General features: G+C 43.2%; 1 protein-coding gene across 2 annotated transcripts in view; it reads right to left on the bottom strand.

The window, feature by feature from the left end:
- asic4a (acid-sensing (proton-gated) ion channel family member 4a) overlaps positions 1–20907 on the bottom strand; it is a 121847-nt gene that overhangs the window by 24181 nt on the left and 76759 nt on the right. For both annotated transcript variants that reach the window (XM_023950706.2, XM_078939218.1), the window contains 3 exons: positions 3313–3457; positions 2893–3020; positions 2610–2763 (listed from right to left, as the gene is read on the bottom strand). In XM_023950706.2, coding sequence (XP_023806474.1) covers positions 2610–2763; positions 2893–3020; positions 3313–3457 — 427 coding nt within the window. The remainder of the gene's footprint in view (positions 1–2609; positions 2764–2892; positions 3021–3312; positions 3458–20907) is intronic.

Genomic DNA, 20907 nt, shown 5'->3' with positions numbered 1-20907 from the left:
CAAAACGATTCTGCTCACCTTGCACCTTTGCTCTGTTATCAGTTAATTCAAAAGTTTTCCCCGAAACATTTTTGTTTTCGGTGCCTTTCTATGAGACAGATCATCAATTAAAATTTCTTATCAAAAGCACTTCTTTTCCCTCTGCAGCAAAGTCTCAAAATATTCTCTGCAGGAGACGGATTCTTCAGGTGAAGATTGTTGACACACAGAAAGGTGTCAAAGTTTATTTCACTATCTCGTCCACGTAAAAATCCAGTGGTTGTGACCCCAAAAAAGTTCTTTTTTAAGCCCTAATTTTACCAGGTAAGCTGCTAAGAACATGTTCTTATTTACAATAATGATCTGCGTCAAAAAACGTCATAAATTCAGGGACTCTCAGTCTGTGATCACTTCATGGCTGTTTGGAAAATCAAAAGGTCCTGCCACAGGGACACATCAAACTAAAGGAAATGAGCGGCGTTTTAGGTTTGTCAGGATCCGTTTCCTCCAAACAAAACACCACGCTGATCCAGTCACCCGGTTTGAATCCTGTCAGGATCACCTCACAGACCAATCGGCCACTGAAGACCCCAAACCTCCCTGCAGCATATCTCTGGATTTTGTCAGACCGTTGATGTCTATCTATAATGAATTTTTTTTCAGAGAAAACAAAACCAGATTTGTGTACTTTTGCTGCCTTCAGTGTCACATAAATATTTCAAAAAGCCTCCAGCCAGTTTGTTGAAGGAACAAGCTGACAGAAACAATCCAGAGAGGCTTTTCATGATGCACAGCATGTCTTCTTCCTGGTTTTACATGCTCCTTTAAAGAGCTTGGATTTGGGGAATCCTCGTCAGTTCTGTTACAGAGTCTGAGTGTCAACAGTTCAGCTGCTGTGACAGAAAGGAGCTGAGAATATTGCAGAAATGAAACAAACATGGAGAAACCTCAAAGTGAACAACATGAGTTCAGTAGAAAATAGTTCCTGATGGTTTCTTTTAGAAAATAATTGAATTAAACTTCTCTAACTATGGATGACACAAAATCTGTCAAATCGTGAATACTCGATTCTGATTGGCTGCTGGGTGTGCATTAAAAAGTGATATACCACAGTGATAGAATAAGGTACTAACAACAGATTGAACATTTATTTCTTTTGTGAATGAACGCACTTACTTATTTAACTCTTTTGCTGCATGTTTGACATTTGACATGAAACTACCGCAGATATGGTGATTTCATTTTTTTCTTCCTCATTGTTGTAAGCAGAACTAAAATGTTTGCGCTGCTGGAGATGACTCCGATCTTCATCAAAGGGTTTCCTTCTTCCTCACATGGTAACCAGCTTCAAATGATTTTCCAGGGTCTCATAAAAGTCAGCTCTAAATTAAATCTTTGTTCCAATCAGTAGGTCATAATAATAAAAGGAGAAGGGGGGGGGGGGGGGGGGCCCAAATAATCCAATGAAAGCCTTTAGTTTCCTTTTACAAGCAGCCTGTGCCTGGACAAAAACCAATCAGAAGCTATTAATACCCATCAGTTAGAATAAAAACATGTCAAACACATGAAGACGGCGCCCACACAGACAGAGATGGATGAGCGACAGCAGCTGAACTCCCCCGGCTTTGGTGCGACGGCACGCCGCGCCCGAGCCCCCCACTCTAGATATCATCACCAAGGTCAGGCGTGCGGCCGCCCGACCTTTTCAGTCTGCAGGAAGCAGATCGGGAGCACAGGCTGTAACGGCGGTGCATTTCTCCCTCATTCCTGTAAACATTAGCAGACCTGCTGCTATGAAAAGAATGGCTCACCTGTGGATGAGGCGCAGTGACAACGTGCTGAAGGTAACGTGAGTCAGAGACGGGGGGTCAACTTTCAAAATAATTCATTAATCCTCAAAGAGAAATTGTTTCCGTTTACTGAGGTCTCAGCACAAAGGCAGGTCCTGTTTTTGGTTATTTTGAAGGACTCAAATGACTTTAAACCCGAGGAGAACCTGCTGTTCATCAGATCTGCTGTCTTTGCCGTCTTTAGACGGGACAAAAATGTTCAGCGATCCACTCTGACGTGTGCTAGAGCTCAAACACATTAAGCAAGGAGAACGTGTGAACAAACTGAAGCAGCAAGAGGACTCCCCCCCAGTCCCATGGGAGCAGCTCATTCAGGATTTCCGCTGCATCATTTGGATGATCTACATGTGAGGTAAAAAGGAAAAATATGATTCTGCATTCTCAGCTTGATGTTCTTCTTCAAACCCTGAAACTAAATGAGTTTATTTCTGTCACAAAAGCCTGAAACAAAAAAAAACTTGAAGTTACGGCATAACTAAGAGAGTGAGGGAACATGTCATGGCATCAGGGTTGCCTGAATGTTATCATTTCTTCGGAGATGAATGTTTTCCTCTCCGTCTGTTAGGCTGAACGTCTTCATCGCCGCTGAATCGAAGCGCTGGTTAAAACCGTTGTTTTCTTCTCCAAACAGAGACAGCACTGCTCCTTCTAAACCCTGTTAGTTTGTGGATCAGCTGTAATTCTGCCTCTTTCTAACCATTTGACGACTGAATCCAGAAATCTAACGTATCGGTTCCCCTCTCGGTGCCAGAGGCGCTCTCAGAGACGGCGCAGCATTACCTGGCATGTGAACCATTCTGCACTTGCACACCCGCAGGACCTCGTTGGTCTCACAGAGCAGGCGGCAGGCGCTGATGCTGTACGTGTCGTATCCGGGGAACTTCTCTTTGCTGGTGGAGCGGCAGTTCCCCCAGGGCTGGGGCAGGTAGGTCAGCTAAGCAGATAGAGATTTATTAGATGCCAGTCTGAGCCACCGGGGGAAAAACAGCGGTGAACAGTAAACAGGGGGGGTCTGAGTGGGGGGGGGGGGGGGGGGGGCTGTGTGCTTTGATGAAGACCGTACCCTCTGCTCCTGACATGAAACAAAGGTCTGAAAGCCCGGAGAGACGCCGAAGCCCAGCTGGTGGATGTAGGGAGGCTCGTCCTGACTGTGGATCTGAACGCGGATGCCGGCCTCCAGGGAAGTCTCATCTTCTCGCCGGGGTCAAATGGAGCGCAAACGTTGTGGGGGGGGGAGCAAAATGCAATTTCAGGTGTCTGCATCACTGGACAGTTTGGATTTAGCCCCATGCTAACTGCTCATGGAACTTCAATCATGCTTGAAAGAGGCCAGCAGGGATTTAAACTGGCAGGAGCCACAGATCTGGGGCCCACCATACAGGGATTCCTTCCACAAATCAAAAAATGTCGCCTTTGAAACAAACAACAGTGTGCCTACAAAGAAATGTTTAAAACAGAAAACAATTTGAGTTGAGAAGCGTACTTGTCTCTCTCCAGATGGGCAGATACTCGTCCTGCTGGATATCCAACATGATTTCCAGCCCGTTTCCCATCCCGCCCTGCTTGGTTTTCCTGGATGCCGTCTTGTTGCCATTAAAAGTGTAGCATTTCCCATATCTGGTGTAAACCTGGAAAGGGACAGATTCATATCAGGGACAGCAACAAAAACATGACAAGGTCCACGCGCTGGATGTGACGAGCATTGAAAGCACCGCCGAGATATGGAGCAAAAAGTAAACAAACATGCAGAGTCTTGCCTGGGCCGGCTGTGGGAATATTACCCACAAACCCCTGGAAGCCGCCTGTTGGCTCCGTCCCTCATGGACTTAGATAAGCTGAATTTGAATCAGCTCCCAGTGCTTTTGGCACAAACTCTGCATAATGCTGCTCCGTACTACCATGCCACTATATTATCAAAAGGAGTGAAAAATAAGCCATAAGATAGGGTCTGCTTTAAATAAATAAATCTCACCTCTTCCAATCTCTGCAGGGACTCATCATCTCGTATTTCGTGCTTCTCATCTAAACTGCAGCGCTGCAGAAAACACCCGGCTCCCAAGCTGTTTAACTGTTATCTCCTCAGAGTTTTAAAGTCGCAAAAGTCTTCAGACATAAACAAAAGGGCGCCGCAGCAGCCGCAGCATCCGCAGCATCCGCAGCATCCGCTGCAGCTAAATCCAAAATGCAGCTTAAAGAATACCAAACACTGAGATGAGCAATGAAAACAACTCCATCCAACCTGCCTGTTTTCCCTTATCCGGCCTCATAGCTTGATTCTAGCTGTGGTTCCTTATGAAAGAACATCCAGGCCAGCATTTGCACAATCTCTGCACTGAACTGTGAAGGTAAATCGCGAATCGTAACCAGCTTTGGCAGCCATGGCCAGGCAGGGGTCCAGCGTAGGCTCTCTCCATGGGGGGCATGAGGCTCTAGTCAGAGCAAGACTCTGCTTTTACAGAGTGGAGGCTAATGTGTTTTCTCTGGTCTTTTAGGCTCCAAAGAACCAGCAGAAACCGTCAAAGACAAGATCACATCTAAAACCCAGCTGTTGTGCTGCATTCGCTGTCTGCGTGTCTGCATTTTACATCCCAACACGACACAACACGACCTTTGGAACTCTGTCACTGATTAGTTGTTCCATCATTTAGATATAAAACTCTGCAGAGCTTCAGTTTTTCCTCACAAAGTTCTGGATTAAACACTTTCAGTTCTGCAGTGGGGAGAGGGTCTGAGGGGCCGCATTTATTTATGTGAAGCACTGCATGTCTGAAGGTTGTCAGACATGCGGTTCACACTGTTTGCTTTTCAGATTCACCTACTGCAGATGTTTGGCTCCTTCTTCAGTTCAGAACTGAGGATTCAGTGTCTCAAAGTACAAAATCCTGCTAATCACTCAATAACTCAACAGTTTAAATCTAACAGATGCTCTAAATGACACGGAGGGCGATGCAAATGAGACCTCTGCAAAGCTTAGATGATAACCAATGAGCAGCGCTTTGACTTCCTGGTTGAAGCATTAAAACCAAAATGGAGCCAGATCATCAGATGACCGCAGACTCAATAAAGTTCGGTCGAACCGTTTGAATTTGGTCATTTGTTAAATTGCACCTGAAGGGGGGTGTGGCTTATAAAATGTAAATAAATTCAGAGAATTATATGTATCAGAGAACTATGTAGACGTGGGGACCATCAGGCTCCACCTACTTTTATCAAGGCATCTGCTTGGTCTGTTTATAACTTTATTAACTTGAACTACAGAAAGAAAACATCATTAAAAAAACAAGGATTATTGAGAATGTGTTAAAGAAAAAGTATCAGAGCCAGAATGGTTCTTCTGACCAATAGAATGACTGAGTAACAGCTGTTTATTGGCTTATTGGAGCCACTTCCTGTTTGGAACACCGGGGGGGAGGAGTCACTTAAGAGGACCAAACTAAAAGACAAACCACTAGATGGTTTCACACAAAAAGATCTAAGGACATCATGAAGCACCATTTAACTTCTGTAGTTTAGAAAAATGTACTCTTTAAAGTCCTAATCTGATGATTTATTGATCTATTTCCAAAGTGTTCCCTGTATTTTTTTATTATCATTATGCCATTTTAAATTAAAAGAAACAAATTCTTTCTAAAACATAGTTTCTGTGGAGCATCTAGAGTTCATTAGAAATTCACCCTTGAGTTGTGTGTGGGACTGTTGACACGGAAGTAAGCCTCGTCTGATATCCCATCATCCCTTTGTTTGCATTCTCTACAGCTAACTTACAACCCCTCACACCTCCAACAAAACTGGCAGCAACATCAGAGCTATCCAGCCGTCCAATTCAGACCCAGATTCCAGCTGAGACGAGGAAAACAAAGAGGTTCATGGATCTATTTGTCCAAAAGTGGTCTTTTAATTCTGATTATGCCGGTTTTAGACATAGCCAAAAAACCCGATGCATCAGAAGGGAGCGGAGCAGGGAGACTCTGGCCCTGCCCATTTCACTTTTTGGGTCACAAATGACAACTTTTCCAACGGCATTTTTGTCTGACCCTCTCCTTCCAATTATCTATAATTACCAAAAAAAACATTTTTCAAACGTGCCTAACAAATTTGTTTCGTAATCTCTTTCTCAACACAGTTTTGTTGAGTCAGAAAGAGCAAGAAATGTCAGACAGAAATGAGACATCTTTGACCTTTTGATGCTAAACTGCAGATAATCCTCCTTTCAGTTCAGCTGCTCCCTTCAGGACTCATCACAGTGAGTCATCCGCCTCCATCCAACCAAACACGGCTAAATGATAAATGCTAAATGGCGTCTACTTGTATGGCGCTTTTCTACCTTCCTTGAAGGCCCAAAGGGATTCACAGTCAGTCCCCTTCACTCCGCTACCCAACACTGGCGCCAGCCTTTCACCAGAGGCAAAAATGTCACGTGTGGAGTGTACTGACCAATAGCAGGAGAGTTTTATTCTGAATGAAAATGCTCTAGAAAAGCTGCCATCTCATCTAACAGACCTGTGGAAAGAGTGGTGTTTCCCATGGAAGCTTCCAGAACAGCAGTTTTTCTCAAAGGATTAGTCATTTAGTGTTCTGTGTTTCCTCACAATAGTCTGAAATCTTTGCTCTTGTTGCTGAGTTTGCTCACAGTTTTGCAAACTTCAAAAACAGACTCTGATCATCTTCGGATCTGTTGTCTACGACGGAGTTTTGTGTGATTATTTTAGACAAAATCTAGGAACCTGTGTCATTTTCTAGGACATAGTTTCTCCAGGAGCTTGTTAGAAATTTGTCTCTGAGTTGTGGGCAGGGCTGTTGGTGCTGAGCAACCCCGCCCCCCTTCCCCTGTCTGTTGCTGAAAGCTCTCTGGAACATGGAGCCTTTTAAAAAAAAAAAAAAAAAAAAAAAAGTCCTCCAGAACATGTTAAAAACACCAACGTCCTTAAAGATTCATGCAGACCAGTTCAGGGTTGGTTCCCGGTTATTCCCATAATGCATCAGATGTGCTTTGAGCCCATGAGCAGGAGGACGTCTGCTGCTCCTGGTGGGGCGCTCTGAGCTCGACTGACTGGGAGGACCCTGTGGTAAACCCAAGACATGCTGCAGAAATTACATGTCTTGGCTGACCTGAGAATGACCCTGAAGAAAGCGGCTTTACGGAGAGAAGTTCAGGCTCTTCTGTTCAGGATGGAGCTTAAATTTAGATCAACTGAACTTGAAAGGTTGATGGATGGATTATTTTGTTCGGTGTTGAACAGAAACCCATAAACGACAGGAGAAAATGCAGATTATGTTGATGCAAGTATGCCGCACGGTTTTTGTGGTTTTTCAGTTCCTAAATTAAAAGCTGGATTCCCAGATCAGAGTGCGGATTTGTGCTTCGACTTTTAGCTCTTTTGGTGTAAAAATCAAAGGTTTCACAGCTGCAGAGAGCGTTTCCAAACCACTTTACATCTCTGCTAAGCATCCTCCTCGCCACAACGGACGGAGACGCTGCGATCCCCTCAACTGTTCTTCTAAGGGCTCGGAAAAGTAATCAGTTTGACTCTTTTGTCCAAACGTCACATAAAAGGGAGCAGCAGTGAGAGTATTAAAGCTCGGCCAATCAGACGGAGGGCGAGGTCAGCGGACACCAGAGAGACGACACAACAAATGAGATGAGAAGACAGCAGACGCTCCATTAAAGGACCACCGTGAGGACGGACATGTCTCCGCTCTTTGATATGTTTCTATTGGTTTGATCCTCGTAATGAGAGCTATGATGGCTAAATAAGGGGCAGTGGCAGAACAACACAGGCTTTCATTTACAGACTGCGGCGTGGACCCACATCTGATTGGGCTAAACAACAAATCAAAGCTGCTGTGATGGGACTCAGGCGGGTAATTCTGTGGAGCAGTGGTCCGCAAGGAGCAACAAATGTGTACCTTTCATAAAAGCTGCCGTCCTGAAAGGCAGCTGTTTGGTGCTGGAGGCCCGGCGAGGCTCAGGTTCAGAAAAAAACGGCTGACAATTACAGATCTGAGCTGAGTCTGTGATGTGGTGCGTGCATGCGCGGTTTCAGCTCTTTTAAAACTGCTGCATCTTTTTGCATATTTAGGAAATGGGTGGTGGCAAAAGGAGAGAGGGACTCGAGCGCTGGAGTGTGACTCTTGACTGACATGTGCTATTAGGCTGAAATGGTTTAATCTCTATTTGGCTGGTGCCGAAGAGGTAAGCGGCACTTATCGTCGATTCCCCGCCTCCAGCCGGGTTCATTGACACACTTAAACCTCGACTGGCAGTTCTTATCTGATGGATTGAGCAACTGAGGCAAAAGAGGATTTCACTTCAGAAATGCTCAAAACTCCAGAACCGAGTGCCTGGGTTCCACTCCAAAACTTCTGGCTCTGAAGGACGACCGCATGCTCACAAACGATATCCCCGGAGAGCGGGGGGGGGCATTTTCCCATCATCTCGCCAAGGAAACATCTGCCGGCAGCCTTTCCGCAGTTTATTGAACCTTCCTCCATCTCCTGTCTCTGCATCTACGATGTGACCGATGGAGCATCTTTCTCGTTATATCCCTCACCACGTTTAGCAAAGGTAACAGGAACTGGTCTGGGCGAATCCCCAGTGGGGAGTGCTGTCGACAACAAGGCAGCAGCATGTTGGGAAGATGTAAAGAACACAAACCAGATGTTTGATCCACTTGTTGTCATTTAGAGGCTTTTCGGTTGAATTTAAATGAAGATTTAGATGAAAGCTGAAAGTTTCCCTGTTTACAGTCTACTGTTTTCTGTGAGTTTTTGAGTATGGAGTCATTTCTGTAGCATAAGTCCAAAGAAAAGTCAATACCAGAAATGCTTTTTCATTTTCAAACTAAAGCTGCGTTTGTTGACTCAAAATTAAAAAGAAAAGCAATCCGTCAAACTGCTTTTTCTTCTTCTTCTTCAACGCTGCTCATTCTGTCACTTAATTAGGATAAAGAAAATGGAATCGGACATTTCAGTTTTAAAAAGTTCTCAAGTAAATGTGTAGCAAAATTCAATTAGAAATATCTAATTTGATCATTAAAATGGATTGACAAAAATGCTTTTCATTTTTACAATGTAACTGCATCATATGACTCAAAAATAAAATAAAAAAATCAATCCTCCGAAATGCTTTATCATTTTCTACTTTAAAACAGCTTTTTTAGTGTCATAATTAAAAGAAAAATGCAAAGAGCATTGCATTTTCATTTTCACATCCACCCTGCGAAAAGCGTCACATAGTTCATTTCCAGTCAGCATTTCCTGGGGGGAGGCGGGGCGATGATGTCAGTGTGTGTTGGTCCAACCAGCAAGCGGCTAAAGTTTAGCACGCCCAAATCTGTGCTAGAGCCGTTGATGCGGCTGCAGCTGTCCTCAACCAGCAAAATCAGCGGGAAAATGTGCCTTTAATACTGTTATGATTATTAAGGGCCTATTCATTAATAATTTCTTTTAAATCCGTGCGCCCAGTGCTTCATTCTTTGACGGAACGGACCCGGAAGAACGGTTAGCATTAGGCTAATACGTGCCAACATCATTTAGCCGTGGATGAACTTAAACTCTGTGCGGACAATGTGCATCTTGGATGTAAATATGTGGGAATAACATCAGCCTTTACTTTGTCTGGACCCCACTGGAAACACAAATTCACATGGTTGTTTACACAGTTTCTCAGGACAGCGTAGCTTCAGCAGTCCGGAGCTCCGGACTGCTGAAGCTACGCTGTCCTGAGAAACCGTGTTACCGTAACAAAGCACCCTCCCCTGCCCGCGAACACGAAGCTACGAGCCGGCCGCTCTGCTCCCAGACATGTCGGTGTCTCTTAGCAGCGGACACACCAAGTGAGCACTGATGTCATCGCCCCGCCTCCCCACTGGAAATGCTATTAATTCTCATTTTGAGTCAATAAACGCAGCTTCATTGTGAAAAAGAAAAAGCATTTCTGGTATTGACTTTTATTATAAAACTATGCTACAGAAATGCTTCCATTTGAGGAGGATGTTCATGACGCATCTCTTCTTCATGGAGGTTCCCAATCTGCTCTTTGGGAGCGTAAACCTGGAAGATGAACTGAAATGCTTCCCCCTGCAGGGACGCCTTCCTTCTGTTCTTTGTTACCTTCATTGAAGGAGAGAGGGTTTATTCTGTAAAGGCTTTAAAACCAATTTAACATAATAAGTGACTAGACTGCAGGGGCATAATAGTGTGTAAGTGCGGCCTCGCACAGTGCTGCTAAGGTACTTTTGAAAGGTGTTGGAATTCGTGTCATTTGCATATTTTGTGTCTGAACAATTATAATACGGCCGGCTCAGATGCCGCCGCTTTTTGTGTCTTCTGCCGCCACAGTTTCCCTCCCAAAGTGCCTTGTTTCACTCGGCATCTCTCCATGCAAAATGCATTAAGGGACCAAGTCCTCACCATGTAATTCATAATCCCTGGTGGGCTGAACCTTTAAACACCCTCTTTAGGGCTTTCATCGGAAAGTCCTAACTTTTCCTTTTAAATAACCTGCAGGGATCACTTCAGTGCTTCACAGGAGGACATCCATTTCCATGCAGGCTGCATGTCATCGGGTGGCTCTGCCATGATGAGCAGGGAGGATTTGAATTCATTTACTCAGGCTGGTGGAGAGTGTGAGAGGCCTGATTGGCAGATGAAAACCATTAAGACGGGCTCATGAAGGTTTAGGATTGACACCGAGCGTTCCTTGATTTAAGGGCTTTGTGACATCTTCCCAGCCGGAAAGACTGGAATCAGAATGTGACGTAGGCGGAGCCTTTTCCGGGCTGCAAAAAATCTGCATCTCGCCCAATTATCTGACGCCAGACATCTCTTGATTCTGGGCCAAAATGGTTAAAATGAGCATCTAAATGTCAGCCATAGTCCCACGCGGCTGTGGAAAATGTTTCTGTTTGAAATGACTTCCCCCAATTTATTTAATGTTTTTTTATAGTTTTCTATTTTTTTTCTTCTTTTTTTTAATTAAACCCAAAATTAGTTATAATAGTTTAGAATAGTTTAGACTTTTCTCTGAATGCCTAAAGTGGTTTTAATAATTTATATTTAAATACACAAATCTCAGATGATGATCTGTGTTTTTCAGAGGGTAAACAACTATAGTTTGTGTTTCATGTAAGTGTGTGTGTGTGTGTGTCTGTTTGGACTGCAAGTCATGCGTGTGCAGAGAAGAAACATGCATTTATTCAAAAGATGTTGACTGTTTTCTCCTCCTGCATCTCTTTACCTGCACACCATAACTCTCCAAAAAGAGCCAAGCGTCTGCTTAGATAATCTTCTGAGGAAGTCACGTTGTGAACAGAAATATTCCTGTTTAAACCAACCAAAGTTTGTCTGGGATGAAATCAGTGCTACATGGTTTCTAATGATAACAAAGAAACCAGCTTTAGATGGTCTACAAGTGGAATCAGGACGCTGTTAATCTGGTATTTCTATCTATAATTGGCCCAAAAATGATTTAGTGTTCTGTCAAAATCTGACTTCAAGTTACTTTGATGATTTTTTAGTTGATTTCTTCTTGATTTGAAATGACAACGAAGGCAAAGAGACGACAATCAAATCAAATCAATCAAATTTTTTTTTTACAAACACAAAAGGTTTAAGTAAAAATATCTACTTAAGGGCTTAGTCACATGCACGCGAACTGGGGGGGGGGGGGTCCACCTGTACGCGTGCTGCAGGTTTTTGGTCACCCTTGGAGGGTCGCAGAGAGGATGTCCACAAAAACTACGCTGTGGTGGTCTAAAATGAGGAGCGCCCACGTCCCACAGGAACAACGGGCTCCTTGCTCGGTCTGAGCGGCCCACAGCCTTAAAATTCATCCATATAAGGACAGACAGTTTCTTATTGGAGATATTTTTTTTGGTTGAGCGACCCCTGCACATGCTCAGTGCGCCCATTTGCCTATAAGTGGAACCGTGAAGCCATTATCTTGTTTTATAGAAGTCAACAGTTTGGATAAAAGCTGCTTCTCCTGATCAGATCATTCTTCCTGCAGCACCTCAGTCACTGAACCTCAGGCCAGTCATCAGCATGGGAATTACTACCCTGTGGTGACCACTGGGGGCAGCTAAGAGGCCGTTAACCACCATCATTCTGGAAAACAAGGGGGGGCTACGAGCTACTCTAGCTATAGGTCAACTCAGGGTTAGTCTGTAAAATTGGCACTCCTGTAATTCAACAAATAATTAAGATCAGTTCCAGCAAATAATATGTTAAAATGCTTTAACTTGTCACATACATCTACATACATGGTATTTATTGTAGTAAAATGTAAGCCTAAGATAGAAACAGTAAGCTTAGAAGTATAAAAGCTCAAATAAGTATAAAAAAAGAGATTTCGATAAAATATGTTGTAATATAGCGCAACATATGCAGCAAAAAGACTGTTATGGTCAAATATGAATGGTCTTTGTGCTGCAAAGTGTATGAAGTGATGATGCTGTGCAGAGATTATGTAGCTGAAGGGATTATACTCAGTGTAAATGAACACATTCTTTAAATGTGGTGAAAAATGCAATAAAGAAACATTTTTTATTTAAAAATAAGATAAAAAGTACAGGTAAGAATTTAAAGCACATTTGGAGATGGAGGAGCGACTCACTCCAATTAAGTTTGTTCAAATGATCTAAAACTGATAAAATAATAATTTATTACCTCTAAAAGGTCATTAAAAAGAAAAGACTTTACATTTGTGTGAATATAAAGGTGCTAAAAGCAGAGTGGAGCAGTTTACTGAGTTGACACAGTTGTCATAGATACCACGTTGTAATAAATGGAGCTAATTTGCTCGGCACCGTAACAGACGGTTTCTCTCTTTTCCGGTTTCATGTCTGACTCAATAATGGGACCGCTGGCAAAATCCTGGCTTAATATATGATCAACCAGGGCCGACCGAGCAGGAAAAGTCTTTGTGAAAAATAGTTTGGAAGCAAAAACAAACTAGTTTTCCTTTCAGGCAGCATCAGAACTTCCCTTTGGACTCCAAAGTTTGCCTCGTTTTCTGAACGAAAGCCTGACTGTAATACCAAGCAGCTCTGAGAAGAAAAGCAGAGAACATTTTCCCGACATCCTTCTATGAATAAAATGAGAATGAAACACAAACGCAATTTGATTTGGGGACCAAAACAAACACAGAAGGGAGAAAATTCCTTATCTTCTGAGCCGTAGCTTCCCAGTATTTGACCTTTTTGTGTTTTCATTCACATTAAGAAGAACGACAATATCTGAGGAGGCTCCTGTCAAACCGTTTTTTAAATATGTTGATAAAAAAAATCAACCCTGCCTGCATTCCCTTTTTCTTAAAGTGACCTCAAACGTGAAGCTTTTTCGGAAACCTCCACGTCTCCACCTTCAGCAGCCCTCAGAAGCCCCCACCAAAGCTGACTTTGAACGCGTCTGGCTGAAGATCAGGGGACAGTGATTTGTCTGCGTTTGTCGTTGGCGATACGATCTCAGGCTGAAGCTCTGCTGTCGTCGTGTGCCGGACAGGGCTGGGATTTAGGAATAATGTCAATCAAATGTCAAACTGAGGTTTTTTAACCTGCGGCCTTTGAGATATCAAATATGCCGTCAGATGAATATAAAAGCCACAGTCCAACAGTGGAGGCCTGGACGGATTGTGCTGGACTCGCCTCCAGGATTTGTACCGTTGGCCTCCATGCCGGTCTCTGAAGGCCGTGTCAAACAGCCGCTACGTACGTGTGGGGCGTGTTACACAGATAATAATCTGTCCCATGTGAATATGCGTGGTAAAAGTGTGAAAAGGTGTGTTCTTTTGGTGAAATGTTTTCAGATGTATCACAAATGAACCATTATAAAACCACCAAAATACAAACAAACCACACAAACAACACGCAAATCAACGTAGAACATGCGTGATTATTGCACTGTTTACATGCAATTCAATGATTTAACATAATATGTGCGACGTACACGTGATATAAAAGCTATACATCGATATCGATACATGCGTGAAAACTCTGTTAGACGTATGTGGAACGGTCACGGAAAGCCACACATTTGTGTTTGCATCTCACAAAAAGCACACAGACAACAGCGTAATATTTACGTGATAATTCTGTACGTAAAATATGGATAAACTGTGAAACTCTCAACCGACCAAATATTTTGAACAGCTGGAGAGCGAATTCACAGAAAAACCTGTTGGCCAAAACGCCCGACAGACATCTGCGCACATCGACCCATGACGAACGCAAAAAAAACGCTTTTCTATGACTTACGTCACGCACATATTTGGACCCAAATTTCATACCTGGAAAATGCGCAAAAATGTACGTTTTGTTGTTTTTGCAAACAATCCCGCGGATGAATTTCTGTCCTTATTACCCAACTGGATGGCAGTTAAATGCATTCTGAGGTAAATCTACACTGTGAGACATGCATGCATGCAGTCATGTTGTGAAGCATCTTTAGCGTCCGTGCATGTTGCTGCTCAGGTGCATTCAGCTCCACCGTTTGAGCATTTCTGCAGGAAGCCTGAGCTGCAGACCTGCAAGGCCTGTTCCAGTTATTAGTGTAGGAGTTCTGACTAATCTGTCCGTCTTTGCACTCCTCTCTGCTCAGAGCGCCTAAGCTGGAGCGGTGCATTCAGAGGAGCCCACTCTCCCCTTTCTGCTACTCCACACCTATCCAAGCGTGCTCGACTAATGGAGCGGTGAGGGATGCTCTTGAAACAGCGGCTGAAAATGGACATGTTCTCCAGCACAATACAACTCACAAACACGAGGCCACTACATTCAGCACTCTCAGGGCCGTAAAAGCTTCCTGTAAGTACTGTCTGCACTAACATCACAGCCAAGGGCCCATAATGGGCCTGTTTTATAAATGTGATTAGAAAGCACCGTCATAATGGGGGTAATTTATTTGGATCACCACGCTGAAACAGGTCCCTAATCAGTCTTTATGTGCAATAGAGATAAATTAACACCTGGAACTACAAGTTGGTGCCGTGGTCCAACAAAAACAGGCAACTCTGAGCCTTTAAAGAGCCGCAGCAACAAACAATGGGGCTCTATTGGGAAGATGGTTCTGACGATCATGTCGGAGCTGTTTCACGGCGCTTAAGTATGCCCGGGGAATCTCAACACCTTCTTCTGAGGTATTTAGGAGGGAATTATTGGGCTGGGAGTGAAGCTGAATGCGAAGCATAATGGTGATCTGGAGATTTCAAAGGAGCTCTGCTGTTTGTGAGCCGAGCGTGTTTCATTTTCCCACTCCTCCCCGTTTTTTCCCACAGAGCTGATAAGTAATTCTGCGTGTTTTTCACTGATAGCTGAGGAGAAATCTGCCCAGGGCGCTGCGCCGACAAACAGTCACGCCTCAGGGGTTCGCCCGACTGTCGATTTGTTGTTATTCCTATTTAGATTTTCAGGTTGAATCAAGAGGATTCTGTCATTAGGACCTGAAAGGATATCTGCTTGGGTAATTCTGTGGAGTGGATGCAAATAATAAAAAAAAAATAGTGGAAACTTGATTGGAATCCTGAATATTGCTGGGTTCAACAGCTTTCATCCTGTTGGCCACACCCCTCAACTCCCTGAAGCTCAGGCTACCACCTGAAGTGACCATTTGACTCAGAGTAGAAGGAACATGAAGGCAGGAGGCCCATAGCAATGATGACATGTTTTCCATGTCTGGACCTGATAAAGGTGTGTGAGGGTTTTCGTGTTGATACAAAAAACCTTTTTTTCTTAGCAACCATTGTTTACACTCTCCATGACATGCTTGGTTCGGTTTCAAACCCGTGCCGTCTTTCTATCCCAAATTTAACCCCTTAACACTAGAGCTGTGCCTCTGATGTTGACATTCTTTCGACGATCGTAACTCTTCAACTGTTTACACAATTCCAGCACATTTTTGAAGCGGTGCAAAGCGACTTTGTGCCGATATGCGACACTGAGTTATGAGCATTTCCATCACAGCCGCTTTAGGCTGCATCAGAATCAGTTTGAATTACATTAATTGCGTAAACAGTGGAACAGCTACGTTTGGTTAATGAGTGTGTGTTATTTTGCCGTCACTAGCTGCAGCTCCAGTGTTTAAAGACCCACCCGGATGAAAACAGTGTTTTATAACATGTTCTTGTAGGATTGTTCTGATGGTGGAGGACACATATAAGCTTAAAATTGCATTTCTGTGTATTTCTGTATTCAAATCTCTGTGAATCAGGAGCAGATGAAAAAAAAAACAGTTTGAAAAATATTGTATTTCTGCGTGAAAAAAATAGCTTAAGCCTCCTGCTCTGCTCCCATGCATCCGCTTTAGACGACTATATCCTTGTACCTCTTTGTTTTCCTCGTCTGATCTGGAATCTGCATCAAAACTGTTCAGCTGGACAGCTCCGATACTATTTTTGTTGCTCCACTGGTGTTAGCTTGGGGATGTGAGTGGCTGTAAGCTAGAGAGTGTAAACAAAGGAATCACAGGAAAAAAGCAAAGGCTTACTTCCTGCTGACAAAACTCAGAGGTGAAATTCCAATGAAGTCCTGCCGCTCTGCAGAAACTATGTCCAAGAAAATGACAAAGGTTTATAGGTTTTGTCTGAAAACAGCATCAACATTATTAAAAGAACGCTTTGAAAATAGATCATAGGGGGAGCAGAGTGGGACAAAAGGTTTTTCAAATCAGGAAAGATGCCAAATATTGCAGCTCCTCAAATGACCACTGGAGGCTGGTTTCAAAGTGGAGCGATTAGACAGACATCCTAAAACCTCACTATCTCTGGTGCTTTTGTGTTTATTCTTCCTGTAGTTTTCTGAAAAAAAGGTTTTATTAATGGTGGCAGGGTTTTTCGTGAGTAAAAATTCAACCAAATTCTATTGTAGCCATAAAAGTAGTTTTAATCAGGAACAAACAAACGTAGTTTTTTTAAAACTCAAAACAAAAGCAGCAGCAGCAAAAATAACTAGTTAAATAAATGAATGGAAAACATGCATCTTTTTTCAAAAGTGACTTATCTTAAATGGATTGCAAGTCTCACTTTATTCACAAGGTGGAGCACATGAGCACCTGCTAATCTGGAAGCAGCTGTGCTGCTTGAGCGCTCACGTGAAACAATACTGCTGCCTGACTGCAGCATTTATGAGCGAGAGGACGCTTTTTCATGCGACATAAATCATTTATGTAAACAAGTGTGATTAGTGTTTTGGTTGAGACAAAAGAGCTTTGCTTTGAGCCTGCAGCTGCTCTCAGTGCATGAAGCTCAGCTGCATCTGAAGCCACAGGAAGCACGGCGACTCGGCGCTTTGTGCTGCACACGTTGGCGCGTTTGAGGAAACTTTTACAAACCAAATCCATTCTGGGATCTCTTCAGCAGAGATTCTCTCCTCCGCGGTGCAGGAGGTGGATCTACCATTGGTGCAACACCTACTGCTTATTAGAGGAGGTCAATAAGCATTATGGATGACTCGATTCTTCCATAATACCAGCTGATGAAGAGTGTGAGGCGAGGATAACAGCAATTGCTGTCTGCAGAGATCAAAGAACGACGGGAAACCTGGACGGCTGGCGGCGGCGTGGCCGGATGCCACCTGCACAGATGCTCGGCGGGTCGACTCCACCTCTGCCACATGGATCATGGCAGCACTAAAGGATACCAAACCGGTTTGAAAAACCCGGATCTTTAAAGAGAAATTTTCGCCTTTGGAGGTCAATGAAGCGTTAAGACACTTCTGAAAGGCTGCACCGCTGAGCTCAGTGTGGATTAGACCTACAGTCGTTTATGGGGCTCGCTATAATCCAGAGTTGAGCCTGTTTCCCGGGCTTCCTCTGTCAGCTAAAGAGACACTCTCTGATAGACACCGAAACACTCTGGAGTTAACTTCCTGACTGAAGTTCAGTGAAACCAACGAATGCAGGTTGCTGCGGCGGACGACCAAAACTCTCAGAGATGCTCGGAGTTTATGACGACAGGATGTTTCGGCCGTCATGACCGGTCTGTTTTCCTTTTGGTCAAAGCCCATAAACAGATTTCACCCTAACCCCCCACCCCCTCATCTCTGTGCAGCCACCTCTTTGGGCTGCAAGATAACGCAGGAATTAGAACAGCAAACTCCCTGGTGGTGCAGCCGCAGGAAAGAATGAGGACCGGTCCAGACGTCGGTCCGATTCTGCAGGAATCTAAAGCCCAAAAGTTTTTCCAACCAATCAAACCAAAACTACTGAACCCTTTATAGCAGGGACCGCCAACCGTGTTAAGGATGAGGGCTAGTTTATGGAGTAGCGTGAAGGGCTCCACAGGACCTGTTTACTGCAAATGTACCCAAAAAAACAAACCACAGGCTAGTATAGTAATGATAATAATAATAATAATAATTAGCAGTAGTTCTTTTAACATTGTTAATTGATTGCTCACATAGCAATAGTAATTATTTATCCATAATTCTCATAAATGATTGACAGTAACATGGGCCGGTGGATTCACTCAGCCACTGCCTCCAACAGATCAGTGCGTGGATGCAGAACAACTTTCTCCAGCTAAACTCAGACAAGACCGAAGTTATTATTTTTGGCCCACAGAAACAAAGAGAAAGTGTCAGCAGCTACTTTCATTCTCTGTCTCTAAAACCCTCAAATCAAGTCAGAAATCTAGGGGTGATCATGGACTCTGACCTGAACTTTAACAGCCATATCAAGTCAGTAACATCAGCGGCATTTTACCATCTGAAAAACATTGCCAAAATCAAAAACATAGTGTCAAAGCCAGACCTGGAGATACTTATCCATGCATTTGTCTCCAGTAGGTTAGACTACTGTAACGGCCTGCTCACCGGCCTCTCCAAACGAGCTGTAAAACAGCTTCAGTACATCCAGAATGCTGCTGCTCGAGTCCTGACCAGAACCAGGAAGTATGATCACATTAGTCCTGTGCTCAGGTCTCTGCACTGGCTCCCTGTCCCTCAAAGAATAGACTTCAAAGCAGCTCTGCTTGTGTACAAGTCTCTCCATGGCCACGCACCAAAGTACATCTCTGACATGTTAGTGCCATATGAACCATCTCGTACTCTGAGGACCTCAGGGGCCGGCCTCCTGTTGAGGAATCAGCGTTTCAATATTCTGCAGCTGAAATCTGGAACAGCCTCCCTGAAGTCGTAAGACAGGCCTCTTCTGTGTTCATGTTCAAATCTAGACTTAAAACATTTCTGTTTAGCCGTGTATATGACTGAAAGGTTTCTTTTAAAGTAAATTTTACGTTGATTATTTCTATGATGTATTGTGATTTTAATGCATTTTTCTGTTTTGTGAAGCACCTTGAATTACTTTGTGTACGAATTGTGCTATACAAATAAACTTGCCGTGCCTTGCCTAAAGAAAAGCATACATAAACTTGAAACGCTGATTTATTTCTGTTCATCTGTATCAGGATACAAAAATCACTTCTAACATTTTTTTCAGCCATGGAAATCTTAAATCTTCTTGCAAATTCGGTGTGAACGTCCAGTTGATTTCAACTATGCACGAGCGAGATGTGCACGAGGAGCGGGGAGGGTGGGGGTCATCCGTGGTACATGCGTGTGAGGAACCGTGGCTGGTTATCCGCTGCACGCCTCGTTCGTCCCAAACGTGGATGAAATGTTTAAAAATGACAAATAAATCCATTGTGGCCTGTGATCTTTTTAGAGCAGGCCTTGCGGGGGCTCTAAGTGGTCCTCGTGGGCTCCCATGCACCCACAGACACGGCCTTAGGGCCCCTTCTGTATGGGATAGTGGGATAACATCTGTCTCATTTCCAGTTTACAATAACTAACAGTGATTCTCTCTGTAGTTGCTGTGATTTAGTGTCTAATGGTTCTTTTAAAAAAATATATTTTTTTAAACTTTCATAGGAAACATATTTTGATTTGATTTGATTTGAAATGGTTTATTTCAAGCAATTAAGTAGAAATAATACACAACAGCAATATAAACATCAGTTATACATTCATACAGTAACTAATCAAACTTTGGATAATTAGACATATTAATAAATATTGCTTGAAAGGGAGTGGGAGGAAGCGAATTTATATAATCCCACCCCGATTATACTGTAACCATTTTATTACATGATTTATCAATATCCGGTTTAAAATGTATTTATGTAAATTAGCATTACTCAGTTTTTTAAGCTCCTATTGTTGCAGCTTTTGGAGGCAACATTACATTTTTGCATGAATTAACTTCATACTTTTTGACCATTCTCAACTCAAAAACAAATATTTTACTAAACATTTTGATTTTTTTTAATTTCCTTTGTTGCTTTTGTCAAATAATTGAGTGGTCGGCCTGAGCCATCAGCATTCACACTTAAATGCTTTACCTGCTAAATATAAAACAGTTCATAGTTTTTAATACCAAATAAATAAGACGATACGATAAAATACATTTATAAAATATGGTTTTCCAATGAATTACGGGATGTATAGATTACTTTTGGGACATTAAAATGGGGGAAAAACACAGTTGAGGTCTGCAGAGACAAATCAATTAATTTGTTTGAAACAATACTTGTAAAATAAAGGTTTTTTCTTAATAAAAACATGTTACAGGAGAGATAAGATTTAGTTGACAATGACCTTAGTTTGAACTTCATTTTGAGTTTCTTTAAAAGATCATTTGAAAGTTGGATTATTCCTTCTCACCGAACCCACAGCTGTCCACTTGAAGGAGAATACATCGGCACAAAGGAGCAGCCGAATCTCAGCCTGAAACTCTCATCCATCCATTTATTTTGTGCACGTTCTTTATCCAGTTCAGGGTCACGGGGTGGGGGGTGGGTGAGAAGCCCCTCCCATCCGTCATCAAATGAGGGAATCCAGGGCACACCTCACAAAGGTCACTGGTTCATCACCGGTCCACACAGGAGAAGACAGAGTGATCCGGTGACAATGATGCTCAGACACACTTATCAGAATGAAGGGTTAGCGGTAAGAGGAGAACTTTCTCTCTGAAATGATGCTTTATTCAACCCATCGGGACGATCAGCATAGATATATCGCTTTATATCGCCCAATCTTGACTGCAGCGGTGGTGCGGCGCCTTGTCACGTTACCATGACAAGGCGCCGCAT

Source organism: Oryzias latipes, chromosome 21 (assembly GCF_053564925.1).
Source record: "Oryzias latipes strain Hd-rR chromosome 21, Olatipes_Hd-rR_3.1".
Taxonomy (NCBI): Eukaryota; Metazoa; Chordata; class Actinopteri; order Beloniformes; family Adrianichthyidae; genus Oryzias; species Oryzias latipes.
Note: the sequence above shows the minus strand (reverse complement) of the source record. Positions and strands in the feature narration are given on the sequence as shown.